Source organism: Lytechinus variegatus, chromosome 8 (genome assembly GCF_018143015.1).
Source record: "Lytechinus variegatus isolate NC3 chromosome 8, Lvar_3.0, whole genome shotgun sequence".
NCBI lineage: Eukaryota > Metazoa > Echinodermata > Echinoidea > Temnopleuroida > Toxopneustidae > Lytechinus > Lytechinus variegatus.
In genome coordinates, this window is record NC_054747.1 from 27,581,638 (window position 1) to 27,609,606 (window position 27,969).

The following is a 27,969-nucleotide window of genomic DNA, read 5'->3' on the forward strand; positions in this document are numbered from 1 at the left end:
CTTGTTTCCCTCTCCCCAAAAATGTTTGATGGAAAGTCAAGCCGCAGGAGGTCAACATCGCCGGGAGTCCGAGTCAAGTCGAATATCTAAACAACTCAAACGTTTTGATGACAGCCGGCCAACATAGTGACATTATTTGCACAGTAAGTGGGGCACTTCCACCGGCTGTTATTGAATGGCGCACTGATGTTGAAGGTATACAGGTCATGGATCAGATCAATGTTGTTCAAGAACAAAGCTATGTATCTCGCAGGGAAGCAATCATCACACCTTCTAAAGATGACCACGAGAAATCTATTCGCTGTCAGGCGTCTCATCGTGAATTAACAAAAGTACTTCAGACGTCCATCCGTCTCTTCATTCAAGGTATGTACCGGGGGTAGTCAAATATATTGCTGTACACACGCGTGACAAAAAAAAAACGCGTTTAAAAGGGGTAATTTTTCAGTTTTGGACGGGTTCCGCGCATGCACTCGTTGAGGGTATCAAAAATACCGATTTTCAAAAAATAAAAAGGTAGTGTTGAAAAACCGGTCAATGGTCGATCGCAGGGTCAAACGTACTTAGGGTATAGTTTTTTCCAAAGTTTTTTTAAGACTAGCCAAATGTTGAGTGTATGTTTTTTCTCCAAGCTTTCTCCCCGGGGTCATAATCTGGCGACAACTTGTTAATGGGCCAAAATGTATAAAGCCCGCGAAAAACTTGCTTAGGGGGTTATTTTGCACACAGAGAAAAACTCGTTTAAAAGGCCGGGTGTTTGAAAATAATTTGGCCCCGCGTTTGACTGCCCCCCCCCCCGGTAATGTACTTAACTTTGTCATTATATCAAACAAGACAATCCATCACCTCCTTTGATGATATTCTATTCTTTATTATTTGAGATAAGCACTAAAACATAGAAATATGTTTAATTCATATTCTTACATTTGCTCTCGGCATTTTGTTACGATTACTGAACAAGCTTTTTAAACAATTTATAATGTATAATTATATTTTATGTCATGTACAGTAACTGTTGTTATGTCATGTTATGTACAGTACTTTTACTGTCGTTACATATTCTCTGGACCCTAGGGAAGAACAGTTTCATTTTATTAACAAAGCTGAGTGGGTTTATCGAGCCATCTCACTACACTTTTGATTTTACTATGTACATACATTTACCTTGTATTGTTTTTAACATTGCGATATGGAAAATAAATACCAATACCAATGTTTGCAATGTTTCTTAGCATTTATTTTATTCGAAGGGAATAAGATAGATACTGCATTTCTATACAGCGTATTTACATTTTCACAGCCGACTTGAAAATTATTTTTTGGTAATCAGGTTGCACACCAGGGGTGCACAGGCATGACATTGGTCTAAGCCTAATTTTGAGAATGGACAGATAATGTTGATGCACCACATAAAAATGAATCGGGCTATAAGAATTCGTTAGATCTTCAGATGTGCCAGATGAGCCGAATGAACTTCGGCATTCTCAACTTCACGGAAAGAAATGTCTCCATTTGGAAATGATCTAAGAATAGTTCATCATTGATCATGTATTTAACAGATTATGAAATGAGACTTGTAAGTACATTCCAAATAAAAAAAATGCAGTCATGGACGTATGACTACTAAACATTTACTATTAAAGGTTTTCCATGTTTTGATTTTCTAGTCCTGCCAAGAGAAATAGAGCTTTCATCTTCTCTGGCCATAACAAACCAAACGGGAAACAAGTCTCTCGCCGTTTTCGAGAATGTTCCTGTAAGCATAACCTGCAAATACGTAGGGTTTCGTCCTTCTGGTGTAATTTCCTGGAAACTTGGAGATAAGTGGCTATCGGATAACATTTCAAATTTCAGTATCACTAATAAGATGGACAAAACATTAAGTGATGCGAAGAGTACGTTGCAGAAGGTGCCAAGAAGAATTGATCATTACAAGATTCTGCGATGCTTGGCACCTGCCGGGCAAATGCCACTTTCTGAACAAGTGAGACTCTTCGTCAATGGTGAGTTCATTAATAACGAAATTGCTATATAAAAGAACAAAATCTCTTACTATTGTACGGGCGATCAATCTCGAAATAATAATAATATTTTAACTTTTATTTAGCGGTTTATCAACCTATGACTGTTCAAAGTGCTTCACAATTATTATTACCCGGTCACTGGATTCATAGCTTTATTCGCAACTAGCTGTGAGTCGCTGTCTCGCCAAACCAACCACAACGACGTTTGTTTACTACCGGGACTCAACCGTTTGCTTTGATATTGGTCACAATTGTTTCGCGGTGTTTTTTTTTTGTTTTCATTACAAGCGTCACAGGTGACAGCTTAAGTTAATGCAATTAACTTAAGCTGTTACCCCCCTCCCCCGTGAGACAACTTAGGGAAAGGCGGTTACAAAAAAATTGATATCAATATCTATCATTATAATCTTCTACAACTTAAACTAAATTCACTTTTGATGCCAATAAACTTGAATAACATGGGGAAGTTCTTCCATTAATAGTTGCCATGCCCACTGGATGATTTTGTTCTACAGGTCCTCCAGACCCTCCAGAAATACTCAATACTACTGACTTAAAAGATGGGATCCCCACTTCAGTCACGTGCGTCGCCAACAACGGATATCCAGCTCCTGTATTTCAATGGAATCTAGGAATGAATGATCTGACCAACGAATCATTGACAGAAGAAAACACAAATGACAACCATAGATTTATGGCACGAAGCGTGCTTACGTTTACTCCTGATAAGAAAGACCATGGTCGATATCTTGTCTGTCAGGTACATCATCATGAAACCCCGGGTGGTTGGTCTCGGAGCAAAAGGATAACGATCAACGTCACATGTAAGTTGGTTTTGACTTTTCGACAATAATCAATTTAGTCAGGAACAAGTAGCATAGAGATATTCAGTCTCAGTTACCAAACATATTAATAGCATATTCAATTCTTTCCATGATCTTTTTATTTGATTTTCAATTTATTATACAAAACGTGTAGAACAAGATATTTTATTCAGCCTTATGGTTGTGATTCGCTTCATGATAATGGTATATTCACTGGCCTAATTGATTTGTTTGGTCGTGTTTTTGTTGTTGTTTTTGAGACACAAATAGATTAAATATTTTATTCACCTACAATGGAGTGTGAAACGATGTGTTATGAACTCATTGTGAGCTTGATATTGTTCATTCTTCATTTTCAAGTAGCACTCTATAAAACATACTTGTTTCACAATCAACTGTCAAATATATAATCTCAATCGCATTAGAAGTTTCCTTGATAAGGACACGTGTCATTATGTCGTTAGGGCTCTTGTTCTCTCCAGGCTGGACTATGGTGGTTGCTTGCTGGGGGGGGGGGTATAAGTAAACAGGATCTTGTAAGACTTCAACGCCTTCAGAACAAATGTGCACGATTAGTCTGTCAAAAACCAAAATGGTGTCATGCTAACCCTCTTCTAAATGAACTACATTGGCTACCTGTTTGTGATAGAATACATAAATCGAATACTTGTTCAAACCTATAAGTCTCTGTCAACCACACTACCTCCTAACATTTCTTCATTATTTCAGCAACAAAGATCTACTTACTCTCTTCGTTCTAATGCTTCTCCTTCCTATGTAATTCCAAAGTCCAGAAAACAGGCCGGTTTCAACTCCTTTCAATCTCTTGCCCCCCCCCCCCCCCCGTCTTTGGAACAAACTCCTCCATCTCTTCGAAACCTCTCTTCTCTTAACCTCTTCAAAAAACATCTCAAAACACACTTATATAACCATGAACCTTGACTTGTCTTATGCAATTAATAGCGCTTTGTATCCTCTGGAAAAAGCGCTATATAAATCCAATTATTATTATTATCAATTACCTTAACAATCTCTAAGCTATCAAGCAAAACTTTTGTATTGTAATTTCAATATTTCATGTATTATATTCATTATATTACTCTTTACTTTTGTGTGCTCAAACCCTCCTTTGTTCAACATCGTATATGCAATGGTCGATACGAAATTGCACCCCTTTGTTGTAGGTGTACGGGCACGCGATTAGTCACTGAAGATTAATGACTGTCGGAGGGTTATGAAACTATCAGAGCCATGCTGCATAAACGCCATTTCCATAATATAAATCACCAACCATTTATCAACTGATGTTTCTTCATAAAGTATATCGTATATCTTACTCTCTCATCGCTTGTGAATGGCAAAAAAAGGTACACGTAAGTGCTCAGCTTAATACCAGACTCGAATTCGTGAATGATGGTGCCCCTCTGCATACATGACGTGGTGTTCTTTTTTATCCTTGTTATTTTCGTCGAATCGGGTATATCAATTTGTTTTTATTTTTTGAAGCTGTTGTGAAGACTTTCGAGTTAAGGATATCCCCAATCCAGCATACATGTAGTAATGCACATTGAAACTGTGTTATAGTATCTCATACACACTTTTCTGATTGTTGTTATTCTTGTTGTTAAAGTTGAAGACGCTATGCATCCAATTTGTTGATTTCAGCCAGGAAAGGTTACTTTAAAACAATTTATTACTCCTTGCAATTATACAAGCAGGTATACGCGGACGTTTAGATAAAATGTATGAATAAAAAAAAAGAAATCGGAAGTGCAATTTTTATTCAATATACAGTGACCACAAATTATTATTTTCAGTTATATCGATTGTGTATTTTTCTGCACGCACAGGCTTTAAGAACCTTGTTCGAAGTTGTCGCTTCCTGGTACAGATTTGAAATTATCATTCTTTTAATGATAGCATGTTAATGTTGACAATTTCTTATTCAATATTCCCTTTCGATTCATCTCTGAAACAGAGGGTCGTGGGTTCAAATCCCAGCCATGATGCGTTTTCCTTCAGCAAGAAATTCATCCTCACTGCACCGTACTCTACCTTGGTGAGGTGAGTGGGAACCCAGTAGGAGTTATTCCTTGCATGCACCTTGGACCCTACTAGAACCCATGCATGCACTGAGCGCAGGTGATGGTAGCTCGAGCTAAAGTCGGGGTAACAATAGCAGCGCTTTGTATAAAACCAGCTCTTACAATTCTTTTTATTTGTAAGCCGTGTGAACTTTTGACCATTGCATTTGATGAATGTTTACTAGACAGCCCTAGATTTTAGTCCCTTTTTTTAATATCTCGTCCATGCAGGAAACCATGCATTTGAAATGTCTATTCAGACAGACAACTTTCTTTGAGTAATCGGTAAAGATTTCACTCTGATCTGTTCCTTCACACCTCAAATTAAATATCGGCAAATGATTTGGACCAAGGGTAGCAACATCCAAGTGGCCTCTCATTCATGTATACCGTACCGTATACCCAGATGTAGTCTACCCCACAGCCATAACCCATTAAAGTACAGCTTGGATGCCGATTCTTCGAGTGGGAATTTAACAATAAAGGTGATTGATATAGATGATAGAGACAAGTACCACTGTACAGTTATCAGCCATAATAGGAATGGGATACTCGGATCAACGAGCCAGCAAGTTGTTCCATTGTCTCCAGGTATGCCTGAACTATTTATTGCAATGCAATATACAGTGTAAGAGTATTAATCTGGATTTACCTGTAATTTACATGGATGTGTATTTATTATCTGCCTTTTTGTTTATCAATATTGACATACCTCAAGGAAACCCTTATGGACCAGGTGTGTTTAAGCATTCTTATCTACCAATATAGAGAGCAGAGTGGTGTGCAGGTCCACCTCCGCACCACTGTTTGGACCAGTGCGGTGGCGTTCTAAGCTGGGGACTCGGGATTGATATCAAACAGAGAATTTTTTTCTTGGGGGTGGGGGCTCAACAATTTCGAAAAGGGAGGCCAGCTCTGGGGAACGTTCATTAATTGTATCACGCAATGTTCTCTATTTGCATATATGATCGCTAACATTCCATGAGAATGTCATAACCATAATAATATTCCTACGAAAGCGACTCAAGACCAAAGCTATGATTATATTACGTTATTTCCTATGACATGCCATCGGTCAGTTTTTTGTTTGGAGTTTCGCCGACATAACTGATGTATCACAATGCTTATAAGGTACAAACAAATCTTTTTTCGACAACATCCCATTTGCCCAAATGATAACTGTTAGCCTTATTTCGAAAATGACGTTCGTTAGTATATTTAAAAGATTTTGGCAAATTTGTCTAAGTCTTTGAGAACATATGTATTAGGGGTAGCATAACCATTCAAAGAAGACAGACTTAACCTTTTTATTATATATATATATATATATATATATATATATATATATATATATATATATATATATATATATAATTTACCCCTTCGCCAGCTGGACCGTACAGGATTCATCTCACACATACTTCATCAAGCAGTTATTGTAACCACAACACTTACGTAACAGTAATAGCCAGAGAGGCATATGACATCATATGTGGAGTGTATTGGACAAGGCCTCCTGCCATTCTTAGGTGGCGAGTACCGGGTGAAGTTAGTGCTGTTCTTCAGGAGCAGTCTGTTGTGGTACAGGATAACTTCTACAATTCTCGGAAGATTGTTACTCTTACGCCTTCCCAGAACGATGACGGAAAGATCCTCCACTGTTTTGCATCACATCCACAAATTAGAGATAACCTTCAATGCTCGGTTCATCTAACTGTTCACGGTAGGTATTGGAAGATGAAATAATGTATCATTTTGTAGAACTGCGCCAATGTATTTGTTACATCACTATTGTTTGTGTGACTGCTTGTTGTTTTTTATCACATCATTTGTAAACACAAATACTCCTAAAATCTGGTCGTAAGGAAGACATATACTTATATTGCATAAAATTTGCATAGCTATTTGAACCAACCTGTAATTGTACGGTCAAAGTGAAAATTACATTTATTATCTCCTCTGTCATTATCTTTGAGTATCTCTTATTGCCTCTCTCTCTCCTCCCCGTTTCTAAGGTCTAGATTAATGCATTCCGATCGGAATACGAGTGTAACTAATTCTTCTGCAAAAAAATAAAATACTATAAAGCAGTACACGACAGCCAGGTTTATCTTATCTAATAATCAGAGTCACCATTTAATACAGCCAACAGACATAAGCCAAGATGGCTCAAGCTGCATACATAGCCACTTATAGGAAGCCACCAGAGGTGAGGCTCACTTATTAAAACTCAACTAAAAGGTGATGATGTATTATCACTGTAGATCACTTTTGAGATAAATTTTTGACTAGTCGTCTGCAAGATGACCACAAAATATATGGATCATTATCTCCACTTGGATCTTTAAATATTTGTGAGCAGATCTTCTGGAATGTGTGAAGTCATTTTAAACTCTATCAAACAATTTTTAATCGGTACCCCTCTCTCTAATTCATTTGTTGTTGAAGTTGTTGAAGCCAACGGTCATATACGTCCAAGAAGATTCACCGACGTCCATCACTTGTAAGACCATAGCATCTTTACCAGCGACTGAACTATCATGGACTGTCGTTGGAGGTAGGAAAATTGTTTTGAATAAGAGCAAACATGTAAACAATTCCAGTTCTTTTGATAACTCTCTGTTTGACACTGAAAGTACCATCATGATACACCCAGACACGAAGACCCACGGAATGTCAATCCAATGCAATGCATCGATGGACAAAGAACTTGTTGGTACTAAAACAGTTGAATTAATAGTTTATGGTGAGTTCTTTTTTTCTTCTCTCTGTCAATATATCAAGAATTGGTTGCTTGTGTTGTTTAATGGAATTGGGGAAGAATGTCGTTTATTATCAAATCTTTATCACTGTGACCAGCATTAATATAATATGTATGAGTTGAAGCACACTCACCGCTACAAATCACCATTATCTGTACCAACGTGCGTGAAGCTCCTGCCCCCACACGTACACACTCCTTCCCCCAGTGATTCAAGTTACTAAAACGATCCTGGATCATGGAAAACGGCTCCTGTGTCAGGCATTTCAACCTTCATTGCCATTGAAACGCTCTGTAAATGAAAGCATTATCTTGAACATATGTGAGAATCTTTGGTTACTGGGTTTGCTTTTGTAGAATTGATTCTAATTGAAATAGTGAATCGTATCAACAGAATCACCTTTTGGGAAACTAGGGTTGGTCAGAGCTGGAATTATGGCAGATGCCCCAAATGGAATCTCCTTGCTTTTGTCCTGCTATTTTTTTTATACCCAGGGCCCTGTCCACGGAGGATTATTCTATTGTTACTGGCGATGCTGAGCATTGTCACAGCACCCCCAGTAACGATAGAAAATCCTCCGTGGCCAGGTCCACGTTTATGCAGGTGTAACAAATACGATTATTATTATTTTCTCTATATATCGAACAAGCTTTGCCAGATGATGTCAGAATAACTATCGAACCAGCTGTATACAACGGTATGGAAACAAATGTAACCTGCAAAGCTGTTAATGGATACCCAGCTCCAGTCATCCATTGGTACATTGGGTCAAGGAATGTCACCGGTCATTCATCTATGAAGATATCAGTCAACAGCGCTGATCGATATGATGCTGAAAGCACTCTGACCTTCACACCAAATCGGTTTGACCATGGAAAATATATTCTATGTCAGGCAGTTCAACCAACATTAATCTTAAATCTATCGATGAATGGGAGCATGATCTTGAACATTTCATGTGAGTATCAATCATTGCTGAGTAAGCCATTGCGAATTAGAAATCAATGCAAATCTGCAATATTTTGTTATTTTTGTGTAATGCCCGCAATCTTAGCTTTTATTTGATTCAGAAATACACTGATATTTCTTTACATTATTGACACGCATCGATAAAGAACGAACGTATGAATTGTTTTCTTCACTAATTTCGTCGTAAATTCATAATCCATCAATATTCAGCCAGGGCGAGCCAGGACGGACATCTATGTTAATTTTAAATTATATTATCAGTATTACTATTATAATCGTTATTATTATCATCATTATTATTATTGACAATATTATATGTCAGCTGTGTGAGGGTAGTGTTGCATAGATAATTGGCTAGTTGCAAATTTCATTGTAGCCATTTACTGTTTACCTATCACTCTCTATTCTTGCTTGCTTGTTTTACATGAAAATGCAGTTATCCCACATCCACAGTCATGGATCATCGTTGACGAAAACGAGACGACATCTTCAACTCTCTTCGTTGACTTCCAACCAATATCTAAAACCAGGTTATGATTTTGTAATCATAGAATAGAATGACTGCCAAATAGGATTAGAGAACTGTGACTACATTTCTAAACAATACTAGAGGCCTTGATAAGTAATATTACCAGCCATTAACGTGCCCTGTTTTCAACAGACCAGTTTGTTTCCTTTCTTGGTAAATAAAACCAAACACGGTTACGGTTCTTGTTTCATTCTGTCATTTAAAAAAATTATCCTCATTATCTTCAGGTATTAATTCCTAATAATATTCAAATATCCTTTAGTTTGCATACCCAAAAGACTAATATTTCGTTGCAATTAAAAGGGTAAATAATTTATTTGCAGTGTGACTTCCGCTTTTCAAATCAAATACTTGTCTTTATCGCCTTCAACTGTTAGTCACACATGTTGGAAGGAGGTGAACCTAGATTTTGACATCTGTAACTGAATGTGAGTACGGGGATTTAATTTCTAAAGCACTTAATCAATTTTGAGTCGTTTGAGTGAACTAACAGTTTGCGGCATATAAGCAAAGGCCGATAGGTAAGATATATTGACAAGCATCGGGACCTCGACATCCCACAAGCAACGGTCTTCACGGTTGGACAATTTTGACTTTTTTTAAGTTCCATCTGATGCTATAGTTATTTCCTTGTTATGCAAGGAAGCATATTTTGTCATATTTGTGAAGTCATTCACAAGCTGTATTACTGCATTTAATGCATAAAAGGTTGTTCTGATTTCAACCCGCTTACCTTCTAGGTTACTCAAGGGCGGGCCTGTCTTGTATTCTCTGTATGTGATCGGAATGAAAAATATTTTCGCCATCACTCTGTACAGTATCATATTTTTTTTGTTTTAAATCATATTTATTTCTAGCTCATATTGATCAATGCTGATAATATTCAGATGTTTATATCTGTCATGTTGAAAAAAAAAATAAAATGAAAAGAAAAGGGAAAATCCATATTTTATTGTTCGAAATAGACATGAAATGAAATACTCCGAAAAATTTGCTTTGCCCAATTGATCGTTGGCCCGGCAGCTGCTGTGCAGCGCCGGATCAACGAGGCTCTATATCTTTAACCGTTGAACGCCAAAACATGGTAGCAGCAACTCCAATCTTCCTTAACGTCTTTTGGTCAGACGCGGTCGGGGTTTGAACCCTGACCTCCCGGTTGTGAGACGGACGCTCTACCAACTGAGCCAACGCGTCGGTTGCCTTCTCTTTTATTTAAATGAGTAAAAATCTTATAATTACTTTTACAAAAATTGTGAGTTGAATAAACGACAGTGAGAAAGAGAGAGAGGGGGGTATATATTGAGTGCGCCATTGATGGGAGGAGTTATTCAGCTGTGCAAGACACAATTGTCTTGGCCTAGCATTGTGTATTTTGAATAGGAAACATAGCAATCATGCACCTAATTGGGTTTTATAGATGGTATGTGGATTGCTATTGTACAGAGTAGACACACCTCAACTTGAACACCATGTGGAAAGGAGAGTTGGTTGTGGCTGCTCTGAAAATTCAGTTGAAGATAATTTGTTTTTGTTTTCTTGAGCTTGCTAAAATTATGCAAGAATTACTAATTTTTCTGATCCAAAGGCAGAAATATTTAACCTTTTTACTTCAGTGTAAACTTGACAATTTTTCAAGTCTGAGAAGCTCAAGCCATCGGTAAGCGAATGAAACTTTTGTGATTCAGTTTTAATAATTAAGTTACTTTCGAATGCTTTAAAGACATGGCTGAAATTGTGGTAAATCAGGATAGATATGTTATAGGTTCACCGTGTCATGTGGGATTTCTTGGTGAAATTAAAATTCCAGATTCTTGATACATCAACCATTGTCATGATTGTAAATGGTGATTTCAAAAAAATAATTGATAACAAGAACGAGGTTGTGCATTTTACATACAAATGAGAATAGTTTCTCTGGTTCATGAAAGCTGAAAGAATTATGCATCGAGGTAAATAAACAGACAATGATTGTACTATATGATAAATTGCATGTGTTGAATTGTAATCATTTGAGTCTCTCTGTGACAATATCTTTCAAACCCGATTCAGATACAGATGCTGCCGCTCTTGAGAATAGGGTTAATGGTGATGCTTAAATTTTCCGGTTCTCTGAAATTCCATTGTTATAAATGCAAGTTTATGTTGGACTTTTTTAAAACCCATATGTAAAAAGTACAAATTATTATATTGATATCAAAATTTCTCCCGGGGGGGCACTTACATTGACGAGTGGATACCATGCGCGACCCCAAAAACACGTAAAAAGGATGTATTTTTCAAGATAGGGCAAGTTAGGTACGTAACGTAATAAGGGTGTCAAAAACACTAAAATAATGAAAAAGGGTATCTATTTTGCTAGGAAAGCTACGTGTTTAGGTTCAAATTTTCGAGGGTATAAAACAAACTAGACTAATTTTTTTCTGCCCCAGCTAGGAGTCAACACTACGTGTTTAGAGGAGTTCAGCGCGAGTTGGATTGTATACTAAACCCAATGATGTAGGTAAAGAAAACTGACGATCGACGTCCGTGACATAACATTGAAATATCGCTGTACTTGTTTAGAGGTTCAATTCAGGGAATACTTGCCAATAGTATCGTTTTGTTTCCAATACTTGTTGAGGGTATGGTTTCACACGCCAATACTTTCTAAGGGGTGTATTTTCAGAACATAGAAAATACGTGTTTAGGGTGCTTTTTAAGATCTCATGGTCGCGCATGTAACCCACTCGTGAATGGAAGTGGTCCCCGGGAACTTTCTAAAGATCAAGCGCACTACTTATGTTTTAATATTATGGGTTAACTTTTAACAATAATTGTTGGAGTTTCATGTATTAAACACTTGTATAAGCCTCGGCACAATAAACAAATAGAGATATATACTTCGCTATTTCAATATTCCTTAAATTTTCGTGAGATTCTTTATTGGTGAATATAAAACTATAAAGCATTGTTACAACTTCCTCCAAAGCCACCTATCATTTGTCAGAGTATATTTCCGGTTCTCATTGAAGCGGTTGTAAAGACTTTAGTTCTAAATAAACCATGCAACAAAGAGCGCCACCTTATTCATTCATCAAGTCACGCAAAATGTCATTTTAGATTGATGTCTTATTGAAGTTGTGAAACTGAATCATCATTGTATCTATTCTATAATACTCTTTTCCAGTGCTATCGTTATGAAATCTTACACAGCATAATGCATTTTATCGAATCTTGTTCTCATATACTCAGCTTGATTTTTCTCGTTACCTAAAGTCATGGAGGTCATTGTTCAAATGATCTACCTACTGCTGAACCTTGCATTTTCTTTTGGTAAGTTTACCCAAATTCAATTATCCATTGTTACGTTTGTGTAGGTCTATACACGTGTGTATTACGTATATATTATTATTGTAGCATGCGATAAGACCTAGAATCAGTTATAATAATAATATGCAATATCTATATAGCAATTAATACAAATGTTTCTAAGCGCTGCACAATATTACTTCGACTTTAGCACGAATACCCGGATCGGGGGCATCGAGCATTGAAGGAATTCCTTCTTACCTGATACCCTTTCACTACACATGGGGGCCGAGTGGCTAATGTATATACACGCCTTGCCAATGACACGATACTGTGTTGGGATTCGAACCCCCGACCTTGTTGTCATGATACGTCATCGAATTTGTGACAAGTTTACTGATCATCGACGAAGGTGAAAGGAAAGTCATTTGAGGATGAAGAAGTGGAGGTTCTCTTATTATGCAATCAGTTTTGCACTCTTGACTGAGCACTTAAGAAATATGTCCAATTTGGAATAATTTTCAAACATTAAAAGAGAGCACATGACTATTAAAAGCAAACCAAGCAAATTTACGTAAAAAGGGAATACAAATCTTTTATCCTTGTTTTGAAAATAAAATTTAGTGAAGAGGGACTTAGCAAATCAAACCTCGGAAGTGCAGTTGAAACATATTTTACACTAATTTCGCTATTATCGAAAATTTATAGGGTTATTAAAGCAATTCATTATCTTAATGGCATAATCCACACAACTAATTTTCCATCCCACGCCGCAACATGTAGAGATAAATAGGTGGGTGCCCACGAATGGCCTATTATTCCCTCCTGCCCAATCAGTCTATATTTACATTTGCCCATGTCAGTCGTATTGATCATAACATCATGACATCACTTCATGTACATGATGTGTACCATGGATTTTTCTCCGAAGAATCCTCTTTCTTTCACCCATACAGGACACCATGCATTTGAAGTGTCTGTCCAGACAGACAACTATCTTCCGGTCATCGGTGAAGATTTCACTCTGGTCTGTACCTTCACACCTGAAACCAGATATCGGCGGATTGTTTGGACGAAGATTAGCAATATCCAGGTGGCAAGTCAATCATGTTCACCATATCCATTCGCAACTTATCTTGACCCAGAGAAATTCAGCTTGGCCGCTGATACGTCAAGTGGAAATTTAACAGTATATAACCTTGACGAAAATGATAACGACATTTATACTTGCTCATTAAGCAGCACAAACGGGGTTTGGAAACCAGGATCCAGTAGCATACAGGTAACGCCACTACAACCGGGTAAGTATTCTACAAATAATGATATTAGAGATAACACATAATATAAACATTTTTTTTGTGTGAGACTGTGTTTCAAATCGTAGTCTTTTACATACCATTGTTAATGAAGTTGAATCAAATGGAGGAACGGTTTACAGGGTGTTTAACCATTTCAATATATTATTAGTAAAACATTTTGATGGTACATGAATAAAGTTATGTCACAAAGCTGCTTCTATATTAGTTGGTGAAATCGACGTCTATTCTCGACAAAATTCTAATTCTGATTAATAAACTAGGTTAAGGGCAATGCCAAAGACACATAGTTAATAGACCTACCCCTAGTCAATTTTAAGTTTTGAATAGGAAGAGTTGTGAAAATAGTATTTTCTTCGCAAAGACTAAATTTTCACACCAGTGAAATTAGACCCAACCCGAATTTTGTGCAATTATTTGTTTCCACTTTCTGTCACAAGCTGCACCCTTCAGGATTCGTATAACAGACGAGAACTTGAATCTTCCTTACTTTCACAACACGACTATAAAAGTAACGGCTGGACATCAAGTTAACATCATATGCGAAGCATACTGGGCGAGGCCTCCTGTAGTACTACGATGGTATATGCCCTACGATGTAATAGCTTTATCTCATGATCAGTCTGATGCCATACGAGACGACCTATATATCTCCCAAAAAGCTCTAACAATCAAAGCCTCTAAGAATGACCGAGGAAGGATACTCGAATGCACTGCATCCCATCCACTACTTCAAATCAATCTCCAAATATCGGTTCATTTGAATGTTCATGGTATGTATCATCTTGGAAGGAAAGATATCCATACCACCCTCTGGCTTTGTCCTTTATTTACTGATAAATAAACAACTTTAAGCATTTTAAGTGTAACCTTTCTTTTTTGTTCAAAATCTAGTGACCATCTCAATGTCTTTTAACGGGGGTCATTTTCTTTGCTTCTGTAATATTTTCCAATTTTCAGAGCATCTTCATTTAGCATCACTAAACAAATCATAGCTTTGAATTAAATTTTACGTGATTTTAATAAGTTTTGCATGTCAATCCGCTGTCTTCATCCTGCAGTTCTACCATCTAGTATGCTGCTCTTTGTTCCTCACGCTGAAGGCCACCAAGAACATGGAACTCCGTCAAGAAGTCTATACATTAAAGAAGATTCAATCACTTCAGTCACTTGTAAAGCGATTGGATCATTCCCAGCGACTGAATTAGAATGGCATTTTCCCGATGGCAACATTAGCATGCTGAACAACACAGAGACTAGAAGTTTCGTTTCAGATGATAATTTAGCTTACACTGAGAGTTCCATCAAAATACGGCCAGAGAAGAAGGACCATGGACAGTACATTCACTGCAACGCATATATGGTTGGCAAGTTTGTTGACCGAGCAGTAGCCAGATTGATAGTGTACGGTGAGTTACGATGTATCTTAAAAATCTATAAATTGGATATCATGGCTAAATATTTTCTTCCATTTCGAAAGTATTCTTTACAAATATAAAAAACGCTTATTATTTGCCTATCAAATAACCCAAATGGGTGATTTCAAGTACGGTGTTGACCTTTTGGTGTTGGTGTTGGGTCAATTTTTACACGATTATAATGCCACACATAAAATGAAGATGATCTTGAAAAGTACTTCACTAGTTTTTGAGGTGTTTATAATGTGATCTAGATCAGTTTGCAAACTATGAGTAAGATTTAGAGCCAGGGGGAGCAATCCAAGTTTCAACACCAGCACCAACACCAAGGTCAACACCAGACTTTAAATCATCCAATGTCACCATTGTCAAAAATAATGGCTTGTCAGCACCTTGTACTGGGTATTTCACTGGTCATGTTGGCTTTTCCATTTGAGCTCAAGGGTTCATAATGTACGTTTAATACGTTTTATATTGTCATAATTAATAGTTGAGGATCTGCTTGCCGGTAGCGACCAAATACATCTTATTATTTCACTGCTTTAATTCATTCACCCCAAGCCATACCAGATAATGTTAAACTGACCGTCCCAGAGAGCCTTCAAGACGGTATCCAAACCGACATAACCTGCACAGCTCGCAATGGGTATCCTGCTCCTTTCATTCACTGGTATATCGGATCAAGGAACGTCACAGGCAATTCAACCCAGAGGACATCCATCAACAACGCTGGTCGATATGATGCCGAAAGCACTCTAATCGTTGTACTCAATAGGTTTGACCATGGGAAACATCTTCTATGTCAGGCATTTCAACCTGATACGCCTTTGGAATCGTCAATAAATGCAAGCATGATTTTGAACATATCCTGTGAGTATCAATAACTACTGCTTGAGTAATGAATAGTGAAATGAAATATAATAAATATTTGGAATATTGTGCAATTCTACTTCTCAGTTTATTTAGAATTGTAGAGATATTCTCTATTCTGTGACTTGCATCGACAACGAAAGCTCTTTACATGTAACATTAGTCCAAAGATCGTTTACTTTTCTTTTACACAAAATTGCCATTTTTGCTTCAGTTACTTTTTACAATGACAACACAATCCTACCCATTTATCTGAGAAAAAAAATTATTCCCCTTTTTTTTTGCATTACATGCTTCTGCCATTCCTTGGAATGTTCACTCTTACAATGCGAAATATACATGATTTGCATAAGTTAAAGTCTTCTCTCTCTAAGAAAAATAAGAAAAAATGCTTGTCATGTAATAAACTTAGTTTCCAACTAATTTCGAATACTCTCTAAATTCATTTTACTTAGTTTTAACTTGTGTCTTTTGTTTCACATAGGTGCGTTGGGCAGACGTAAAGTTATGCGCTGTAAAAGAAGTAATCAAGATTATTAATATTATTTTCATTATAACTGAAATTTCAGCCACCCCAAATCCACCAGCATGGCTCTTCCTAGACCAAAACCAGACGACAACTTCAACTCTTTTCGTTGCCTGGCAGCTTAAGAGCGATTAAAGACGCAAATATATTTGATTGATCTATTAGAATCTATTTCGAAAAAAATATATAAAATTCGTTGACTGCCAACCAATATTTAAAATCAGGTTATGATTTTAAATCCTAGAATAGAATGACTGCCAAATAGGATTACATACTTTTTACAGTGCTGGCACTCAAAAGCATTATTGTGGCCCACCTGATGTAAACAGTACGTGATAACAAAGTTTAACTTATTTCCCAAATTGATGAAATTTGAAGTCCTAGGCCTATAGACCTAAGAACTTGTATTGATTAAGCTGTGTACACATTTCTACACAATACGAAAGGCCTTGATAAGTAATATTTGAAGCCATTAACCTGCCCTGTTTTCAACAGACCAGTTTGTTTCCTTTCTTGGTGAATAAAACCAAACACGGTTCTTGTTTCATTTTGTCATTGAATTAAAATGTATCCCTATTATCATCTGGTGATAATTCCTACCTAATAATATTTAAATATCCTTTAATTTGCTTATTCAATATACAAATATTTCGCTGCAACTAAAGGAGTTGTTATTTGCGGTGTGACTTCCGTTTTTCAAAAACTTGTCTTTATCGCCAGTCACACATGTTGGAAGGCGGTAGACCCAGATTTCGACATTTGTGACTGAACGTGAGTACGGGGATTTTAATTCTAAAGGCATATAATCAATTTTGGGTCGTTTGAGTAAACCAACATTGTGGCATTAGCAAAGGCCAATAGGTACAAGTAAGATATATTGACAAACATCGGGAAATCGACATGCCACAAGCAACACTCTTCATGATTGGGCAATTTTGACTTTTTGAAGTTCCATCTGATGCTATATTTACTTGTTATGCAAGGAAATATATATTTTTTTTCATATTTGTCAAGTCATTCACAGTCCGTTGTTAATGCATTCAATGTATAAAAGGCTGTTCTGATTTCAGACCGCTTACCTTCAAGGTTACTCTATGGGCGGGCATGTCTTGTTTTCTTTGTACGTAATCGCAATGAAAAATATTTTCGCCATCACTCTGTACAGTATCATATTGATCTATGCCGATGACATTCAGATGTTTCTGTCACGTTGAAAATGCATTCTCTTTGATTGAAATGAGTAAAATCTAATAATTACTTTTACAAAAATTGTAAGTTGAATAAACGACAGTGAAAAAGAGAGGTGGAGCAAGTTCATTGTTGAAGGGCAAGTAGCCCAGTCATCGCAGTAAGCCTTTGTACTCAAGTTGGTGCACGGAACAAGATATTTGATTGTAGAAGTTGAAAATTGACAGTTCTTGTGTCCGTTTCAACTCACTATGCTTGTGAAGAGAACTAATTGAGAGTTGACTGACAGCTTAGGATGTTAAGACATTTAAGTACTCAAGTGGTGTCTAAACGTTCCCAGGTACAAGAGTTGTATACCAAATGGTGAAGGATAGGAAAGATTAGGCTAATTCAGGGCCTAATACCATGTGTGTTACAGTGAGGTATATGTATGGATAGTAAGACAATAGATTCACTTAATGCTAATTGTGAGTTTAATATGTTCACCATGTCATATGGGATTTCTTGTTGAAATAATATTCCCAGATTCTTGATATATCAACCATTGTCATGATTGTAAATGGTGGTTTCAAATAGATAATTGATAGCAAGAACGAGGTTGTGCATTTCACATGCATGTGATAATAGTTTCTCTGGTTGATGAAAGCTAAAATTATTATTAATCAAGGTAAATAAACAGATATAGATTGTTTTATATGGCAAATAGCATGTGTTGAATTGTTATCATTTGAGTCTCTCTGTGACAATATCTTTCAAACCCGATTCAGATACAGATGCTGTCGCTATCCGAAATCTTGAGGATAAGGTTAATGGTTATGATTAAATTTTCCGGTTCTCTGAAATTTCATTGTTATAAATGCGAAATTCAGTTTAACGGTTCTAAAACCCATATATAAAAAGTAAATTTTTTTATATTGATATCAAAACTTTCTAAACATTGGCTGGTTGGTTGCATCAGGTGCATTACATTTGTTTTAATATTATAGGTTAAATTTTAGCAATACTTATTGGTATTTCATGTATTAAACACTTGTATAAGCCTCGCCACAATAAAAACAAATACAGATATATACTTTTTTATTTCAATATTCCTTAAATTATTTACATTCGTAAGATTCTTTATTGCTGAATATAACACTGTAAAGCATTGTTACAACTTCCTCCATGGCCACTTATCGTTTGTCAGAGTATATTTCCGGTTCTTATTGAAGCGGTTGTAAAGACATCAATTCTAAATAAACGATGCAACAAAGAGCGCCACCTTATTCTTTCATCAAGTCACGCAAAATGTCATTTTAAATTGATATCTTATTGATGTTGCGAAACTGAATCACTATTGTATCGATTCTATGATAATCGTTTCCAGTGCTATAAATCAAAATGGATTCTTAAACATCATGATGCACTCTATCACATTTTGTTCTCATATTCTCAGCTTGCTATTTGTAGATATCGATAGTCATGGAGGTTATTTTTCAAATTATGTATCTATTGCTGAGCCCTGCCATTTCTTTTGGTAAGTTTACCGAAGCCCAAGTACTCATTGTAGCATTGGTGTAGGCCTGTATATGAGTGTGTTAAGTAGATATTGTAGAATGCGAACAGACCTAGAGTTAACAATAATATGCATCATTTAGCGCTTAATGCATTATCAACCCGGCTTTAGATCGGCGCATCGGGCATTCAAAGAATTCTTTCCTATCGGGTACCCACTTACTACACATGAGCGGCAAATGCAGATTAACGCCTTGCCAAAGGAAGCAAGTACTGCCGTGGAATCCCAAACCAAGTAGTCATGGAACTTCATCGATTATCAGAAAATTAACCTGAGAACCGATCTAGGTGTAAGTGATTGGGGATAAGGAAGTAGAGGTCGCTCCTATTATGCAATTGATGTATCCACCGTGTCTGAGCATCTTAGAAATATTTCCAAGAAGGATGCACATGACTATGGAAAACCAACTTAAGTTGTGGTAAAAGGAAATACAAATCTTCTATCCTTGTTTGCAAAATAAATTTATTGAAGAGGGACCTAGAATAACCAACCTGGTGAAGTGCTATGGAAACATATTGTGCACTGATTTGTTTTATTATCTAAAGTTTATAGAGTAGAGTCATTGGCATAATCCACACAACTAAAATTTGAACCTCATGGCCGACCACGTAACGTTAAATACTTGGGTGTCCAATCTTGCCCGATAAGTCTATCCTTTATTTTGCCATGCCAGAGGGTGTGTTGTATTCATCATTACATTGCTTAATGTACATGTTGCATATCGTGGGGTTTCCTTCATCGAATTCTATTTCTTTCACCCTTGCAGGACACCATGCATTTGAAGTGTCTATCCAGACGGACAAGTCTCTTCCAGTCATCGGTGAAGACTTTACAATGTCCTGTTCGTTCACACCGGAATCAAGAAATCGGCGAGTGGTCTGGACCAAGGGTGTCAATGTCGAGGTGGCCTCTCATTCATGTTTACCGTATAGAGATTGCATATTGTCAACCTTTCTTGACCCAAACAAGTTCAACTTGTCGGCTGATAATTCGAGTGGAAATTTAACCATTAGAAATCTTGATGAGAATGATAGCGATGATTATTCTTGCTCATTAAGCAGCACATACGGAAATGAGAAACCTGGATCCATGAGCACACATGTGACGCCATTTTCACCGGGTTAGTAAGTTACAACAACGATATTGGGATATTAAGCCTGAAAGAAAAATTTGTGGTTCAGTTGCAGTGGCGGATCAAGCTTTTTACTAGTAAGGGTTTGACCAGTATTGTGGTGCGGCCCAGAGACGATGAGCTGCAATGTACTGCTTCCTAAAACCACTCCCATAGATTTGGTACTTTTTAGCCTAGGCGATCCTTACCGTCAGAGAAAGGGGAGTTGGATATATGTGCGTGTGTATATATATATATATATATATAGATAGATATAGATAGATACACATGTCTTTACATATTTCGGCGAGTGCAAATGTGACCCAAGATTCGCCTCTGAAATTGATGAAATGAATTAAAGATCGCTCTATAACCACCGTAGGAAGGATAGAGGCTTCCACAAATCAAAGTCGTTTACAATGGCCTACCACTATCGATTATATTGAATTGAATAGATAGCCTATTTACCTGGTGCTTGGCTAGTACAAAAGTACATGTTACATGACCTAGAGTTAGTTACTTCTGCATGAGTAGTTGAGCTTCATTATGTAGGAGAATTTACTCTTGTGTTTCCTCGACATACACCTTAATGACATCGATTGCGTAGACAGCAGGAAAAATATTGAATAAACTAAGTTTATGGCAATAATTATTTCTAGTGTCACTCATATAAGAATGGCGACAGAATTTAGAAAATCATATTCCTTCCATAAGAGGTATCTTTCATTATTTTCAGACCAGTGAAATTAATTCCTTCCAAAATGAAGTAGACCTACATGTATTTGTTTCTGTTTTTCTGTCACCAGCTCCACCTTTAAGGATTCGTGTCATAGACGTGAGATCGAATCGTCCTTCCATTGACAACACGACTATAACCGTAACGGCTGGACAGCAACTTAACATCACATGTGAAGCATACTGGGCAAGGCCTCCTGCAGTATTACAATGGCATATACCCTACGATATAATATCTTTACCTCGTGATCAGAATAATACCATACAAGACAAGTACAACCTATATATCTCCCAAAAAGTTGTAACAATCAAACCTTCTAAGAATGACCAGGGAAGGATACTTAAGTGCACTGCATCACATTCAAAACTTCATAAAAATCTCCAGATATCGGTTCATTTGAATGTTCAGGGTATGTACTCTCTAGGAAAGAAATAATATTATATGATCCATACCATACTCTCGTTTTGTCCTTTGCTTACTGGTATAGTGTAAATAACTTTAAGCATGCTAAGTGTTAGACAGAACTGTACCAAAATAAACATTATTATTCCGTCTTGGCCTAAATGCACCAAAACGGGTGAAAATAAACTTAAAAAGGGGGAAAACGGTCACTTAATTTCTCGCTGTCGCGCAACTTTACTTCCATGATCGAGCTAGAACTTTAGTCTATGTGTTTTCGTGAGTGGAGCCAACGGAGTTCAGCAGAACAACTAACAACAGAGACCGAAGCTTTTGGTATGATTTCTTAGGTGGTCAAAACCTACAGACAACCTTAATGTCTTATAATACGCGTATTTTTTTTTACAGTTTCCCTCGTATTTTCAAATTTTCAAAACATATATACATAATGACACTAGATAAATAAAATCTATGTGTTTATTTTACGTTATTTTAATAAGTTCTGTATGTCAATCCCCTCTCTTCATCTTGCAGTTTTACCATCTAGTATGCTGCTGTTGGTTCCTCAGGCTGAAGGCCACCAAGAACATGGAACTGCGTCTAGAAGTCTATACATTAAAGAAGATTTAACCACTTCAGTCACGTGTAAAGCAATTGGGTCATTCCCAGCAACTGAATTAGAATGGTACTATCCTAATGGCAACATTAGTATTCTTAACATCACAAAGACTCGTAGTGTTGTTTCAGATGATAATTTGGTTGACACTGAGAGAACCATCACAGTACTACCAAGGAAGGAGGACCACGGACAGAGCATTCAATGCAACGCATATTTGAATGGCAAGTTTGTTGATCAAGCAGTAGCCAGATTGATGGTGTACGGTGAGTTACGATATCATGGCTTGATATGTTCTTCCATTGCGAACGTATTCTATACAAACTAAAACCCAAAACAGGCTGATAATTTGTTAACAAATCGAGATCATCAAACCTAATAGCTTGATAGAACCTTTGTTCCACGGGCCATGCTGATTTTTCCATTTAAGCTGAGAAGTTCATCTGTACAATAAATACAGTTGAGGATATGCTCGCCGGTACCGACCAAATGCATTATTACACCAAGTTTTAGATATCTTATATTTCACTACTTTATTTTGTCCACCACAAGCTATTCCGGATTATGTTAAACTGACGATCCCAGAGGATCTCCAAGCCAGTCAAAGAAGTAAAGTTACCTGCGTAGCTTTCAATGGTTACCCTGCTCCTCTCATCCACTGGTACATCGGGTCAAAAAATGTCACGGCCAATTCAACCCTGAAGACATCTATCAACAGCACTTATCGATATGATGCTGAAAGCACTCTGATCTTCATACCAAATAATTTTGACCAAGGGAAACGTCTTCTTTGTCAGTCTGTTCAGCCTACAATACCCTTGGAACTCGCAATGAATGCAAGCATGGTGCTGAACATATCATGTGAGTATTGATATTTAATGCATTAGTAATAAATTGTGTTGAAGAATTGCATAAGTTGTGCTGCTATAAATTTTCACGTCATTCAGAATTGCACAGGTATTTCTCCCTATTTTGACATGCATTGACAACGAACTCTCATTAGCTTTTGTCCCAATAATATGTATATATCCAAACCATTTTCCTGAGAAAGAAAAAATATTCTTCTTTTATCTGATATTTCAGCCACCCCAAATCAACCATCATGGCTCTTCGTAGACCAAAATCAGACGACATCTTCAGCTCTCTTTGTTGCCTGGTAGCATTTATTGAGACCGATTAAGGGCGCATATATTTTTGATTTATCAATTTGTATGTTATCGATTACAAATCATTTCATTGGACATTTCATAATGAGAATACACGACAGAGTAAACTTATTTGGGGGAAAATTGATACAAGGGCTCTCATTGTATCAAATAAAAAAAATTATTCGTCCACTTGCCAGAATTAGTTGATTCCTACCTTTATTGCATTTGCCTATGAAAGCAACTTTAGAGAAAATAACCTTGAATACAATTCAAATCAATGATTAAAGTGATTGGTTAACATTGGTTTGACTTTAAAAAAATCTGAGCTAGAAGGTTAGACTTGTGTCTGTGATATGTTCCAAAATGAAGCCCAGAAAAGATTGCGTTCGAAAATGTTTATTTAGTGATTCAAAAATTGAAATATAAAGTGACCGGAAACACCATCTTAATTTCATCCCATACACTTATGTGTACTGTTTAGGTGTCTATAAGACGCCTAATTACAAAATCGGGGTTTGCCTTGTAGTTTTAGCTTTTTATTCTCAATAATGGTTGTTTTCAGGGTTTATTAGTTCTTACACATGTACTTGTACACATGTTTCATCTTGGTTTGAGAATTTATTAAATCGGCTCCTCACAAAGTTAAACAATACCTTTAATTGCAAGAGCGATCAATTATTTAACATTCCACCTTTTACTTGAAGCTTAATAGCTTTCATTTTCGCTATGACTGAAAAGGGTCAATCCATAGCTTGGCAGCCTATAGCTGATCGAAAGCAAACACCGCCTCCTGCTCATTTCACATCCTGAGCTCGATAGGTGTTATATTGTTTTATTACAATCGGAAAATAAATCTGGACTACGAGACGGAGAATGAATTTCTCAGTTCATATAATCTTTATTATCTTTACCTTTCACAAGGCACGTGGGATGAATGTATCTACCTTTCTGCAGAACTCGGATATTCTCCCGGTTGTTGGCGATAATATAACTCTTGTTTGCGCCTTTACGTCCCCGTCCAAACATCATGTTCTATCATGGCTTCATGTGGAAAACAGAAACGCGGTCATAGCAAAGGATAAAGGTGACGGGACAGAACCTACATACGAGAAAAACATTTCAGATGCTTCGAAGTACAGTTTGATGTCTGATTCTTCCAGCGGAAACCTGACAATAAGTTATCTAGGGGTAGATGACAGCGGCAGGTATCGCTGCTTGGTTGCCACCAGGGCTGATGCATTTCAGAGTTCATTTGAACTAAAGGTACTGTCACAAGGTAAATATTTTCCATCATATATTTTCTTGATTTGATTTTCTGAATGTGGGTAATAGTTTGAAAGAAATAATAGATCCATTCGTATTAATCACACGAAATAAAAAAAATATATATAAAAACGCAATATTCAACCATCGCAATGTTCACAAAAAATGACAATGGTATGGAAAACCGGATCATTATTACGCACGTCGAGTCTCGCATATCACTGCGTAACGAATTTGATTCACTACTGAAAATAATTTAAAGAAAAGGTAATTAACACGAAAATGTTGACTTAGTAACGTTTTATTTGTTAGCTAACACTAAATTTTACATATTAATAAACATTTCCATGACTATTCTCTTTAACATTCAGTCACACCTAGTTCGGTGACAATTAAAGACAATCGCTCGGTCTACACTGATGGAGAATCAGTTACCCTTACCCTTGGCCAAACCCACAACCTAACATGTACAGTCCAAGGTACTAGACCACCTCCAGAACTCAAATGGAAAAATCCTGAAGGAGTAGCGATTGGAATAGAAGATCAGATCAACACTGTTGAGGGTGATTCTTACACTTCTTGTAAAGGTGTTTTTATGAGACCATCTAGACATGATGATGGGAAGGTTTTAACTTGTGCTGCTTTACATCGCGGGCTAGATCGGAGTCTCAATACAACCGTACGTTTAGAAGTTCAGGGTAAGTTTGTTTAACATAAACGGTCATTTGCTCCGTCACAAACAACTACCCCCCCACACACACATCAAATATTGTGTTTGGTAATATTAAGTGTTGACATTGTGTATATGAAACTGAACATCAGGACCCTTTGTTGAATTTATCCATTTTAAATGACGGATGATTATTTCGGCAATTTTGACCTTGACCATGTTCATGTCTTCGTGCTGGAAAAGTTCGATTGTCTTTTAGTGATCTTCGCTCTTTGTACGACCAAATTTAAAAATACCTGTACGTTCCTAGAAATAGAAATGACCGCCCTTTTATGTCCCTGTCTCGTCAGAAGCCTTAACCTTTCAACCTAGAAATTTTTAATGAAAATTACCATGCTGTCTAGAGATGTTTTGACATTCAACACTTTAAAGCATTTTATAGGGAGACACCGAATCAGAAAGTGAGGGACAAAGAAAAAAAAACCATCGACTATTTTCATATACACCCATTTATAAGAAGGAAAATTGAGAATCAAAAATCAGTTCAGCTGCATTTTATTTAAGTGGATTAAATAATTTTGTTTTGTGTCATTTCTAGTTTCGTCTAGTAATTTGTTGCTTACAACGTCTAATAAAGTTACGATCTCAAAGGCTGGAATAAGAAGGGTGACTGTTCTTGAAGATACAGTGACATCATTCAACTGCACAAGTGCAGGATCTCGGCCGACAGCAGTTGTATCATGGTCTGTTGGGTTGGATGAAGATCCCGGTAGGACGACCTCTACGTCGAAAACAAATCAGGATGACCAAAGTTTACGCGACACAGAGTCTTTGCTTCTGCTGAATCCAATGAGGAGTCACCACTATCAATATCTTCGGTGTGTGACTACTGTTGGTATAAACCAACGTCATACAGAGTTAATGGTCATGGTCAACGGTAGGTATCCGTAGTGTCTTAAGCCATGCACAGATTCAATGCACATTAAATGATAGGCTACTTATCGGAAAGCCAGCGGCAACATCCCATTTGATAATTAAGTAGCAAATGCAAGGCGTTTTGATACATGTGCAACATAGTCGTATTGTTTTCTATGCAGATTATTATTATTTAATCTATTAGAAGAGAGATCGAATTTTGAATATTTCCAAGCCGTTGGTTAATGCAACCGACTTTTTTCGATTATTGTGTTATTATGTCGTAATAACAATTCAATGCAATCATTTTTATATTAGTTTTTTGGTGTTAATACATTTTTTTATAAAGAAATATGGACCGTTCCTGCTTAACGTATTTGATATCAACAATTTCCCAGGGCCATCTGATCCTCCTATTCTCGATGGAACACAAAGCTTACAGGATGGTGTATCATCTAAAGTCACTTGTACAGCAAACAATGGTTACCCAGAACCAACCTTCCAGTGGTATCTTGAAGCAAATAATGTAACCAACAAGTCTCAAAGACAATCCTACTTGAATACATATCATCGATTCGATTCCATAAGTGTACTCAAACTCACCCCGACGAAAGATGATCATGGAAGATCTATAGTCTGTCAGGTTTTTCAACCAAACGATGCATATATGAAGCCTCAAAGGGTTAATGATGTTCTTCATGTTCTTTGTAAGTCTCATCGATCGATCAATTTTCATATAGCAGGTCGATCATTTAGTATTACAAGTCAACTTCATTATTCTACCTTCGTATTGCTTAATGCAACGAGTACATTTCAAGCATGCCTCGTTTTCCCATAATAAATAATGCTACATCACTTTTTAATCAAAACTCAAGGTTTCACATTAGTTCATTGAGTGCGGTCACTGGTTGACTTTACACAAAAATCCGAATCATTTAAATTCTTATTACATAGATATCAAGATTTTAAAATACTCAAAATTATTAAATTATTATATATATTATATTAGAAAATGTGTTAGCTTAATAAGCGTAACTCAGATTGAATTCAACACAAAACCTAGCGGCATAATAATTGAAAAAGATGGCATTAATAACCATGACGTCTTCATTCATTCCCCTTGATTATGGTCTTAAAATTTGGAAGAAAAAAAAGTACATTCCTTTACATGTAGTATAACACACGATATTCCACAAAAATCATTTTCCCTGACCTTGGTGACTCCGCAATCTTTCATTCTTTAATCACATTATTCTTTGCATTTTTTAGACCCTCCAGTCATTGTGGACTATTCTGTTCGTCGTGTACCCAGTTTTCAAGGCAGCGTTATTGCCATTCTCATATGTAGATCAGACAGTAGACCAACAGCCTCAATAACCTGGTTCTTGAATGGTACTGAACTCAACAACAGCACCTGTCATCAGTTTCAGTAACGGAATCTATTCTACTCTCATTTTTTTATAATGGCTATTTCGTCTCTTTCGAACCGTTATAGAGATTAAATCCATCCTGCTCTACTTTCTTATGATGTCTATCTACAAACAAACGAATTAGTTTCATGTGTAAATGGTTTTATGTAAAAACTGGTAAAAAAATTGATAGATGACATTGTATTTAATATATCTACTAAATGCGAATTATTCTGAATTAATGTCAGGATTTTAAATGCGACGAAATTGTGAATACTTAAATTGGTACAGACATACTGCATAGTTAAGTAAACGTCATGAAGCCTCTTATTCACAATAACACAAAAGA

General features: G+C 36.7%; 4 protein-coding genes across 4 annotated transcripts; all 4 read left to right on the forward strand.

Annotated features, from left to right (window-relative positions):
• The first annotated feature begins 36 nt into the window (after positions 1-36).
• LOC121420795 (vascular cell adhesion protein 1-like) lies at positions 37-5,517 on the forward strand. The gene is made up of 4 exons (XM_041615431.1): positions 37-366; positions 1,668-2,003; positions 2,540-2,848; positions 5,164-5,517. Coding segments are annotated over exons 1-4 (906 nt in total). The 5' UTR covers positions 37-107; the 3' UTR covers positions 5,166-5,517.
• A 1,579-nt stretch (positions 5,518-7,096) lies between these two features.
• LOC121419618 (synaptogenesis protein syg-2-like) lies at positions 7,097-9,200 on the forward strand. The gene is made up of 4 exons (XM_041614075.1): positions 7,097-7,141; positions 7,381-7,678; positions 8,344-8,652; positions 9,100-9,200. Exons 1-4 carry the CDS (start codon positions 7,097-7,099, stop codon positions 9,198-9,200), a joined length of 753 nt encoding a protein of 250 aa, XP_041470009.1.
• Positions 9,201-12,389: 3,189 nt separating this feature from the next.
• On the forward strand, positions 12,390-16,383 carry LOC121420270 (synaptogenesis protein syg-2-like). The gene is made up of 5 exons (XM_041614842.1): positions 12,390-12,504; positions 13,437-13,781; positions 14,237-14,569; positions 14,858-15,205; positions 15,776-16,383. Exons 1-5 carry the CDS (start codon positions 12,450-12,452, stop codon positions 16,096-16,098), a joined length of 1,404 nt encoding a protein of 467 aa, XP_041470776.1. The 5' UTR covers positions 12,390-12,449; the 3' UTR covers positions 16,099-16,383.
• A 9,594-nt stretch (positions 16,384-25,977) lies between these two features.
• LOC121419619 (sialic acid-binding Ig-like lectin 11) lies at positions 25,978-27,644 on the forward strand. The gene is made up of 3 exons (XM_041614076.1): positions 25,978-26,233; positions 26,610-26,918; positions 27,481-27,644. Exons 1-3 carry the CDS (start codon positions 26,146-26,148, stop codon positions 27,642-27,644), a joined length of 561 nt encoding a protein of 186 aa, XP_041470010.1. The 5' UTR covers positions 25,978-26,145.
• Positions 27,645-27,969: the final 325 nt, after the last annotated feature.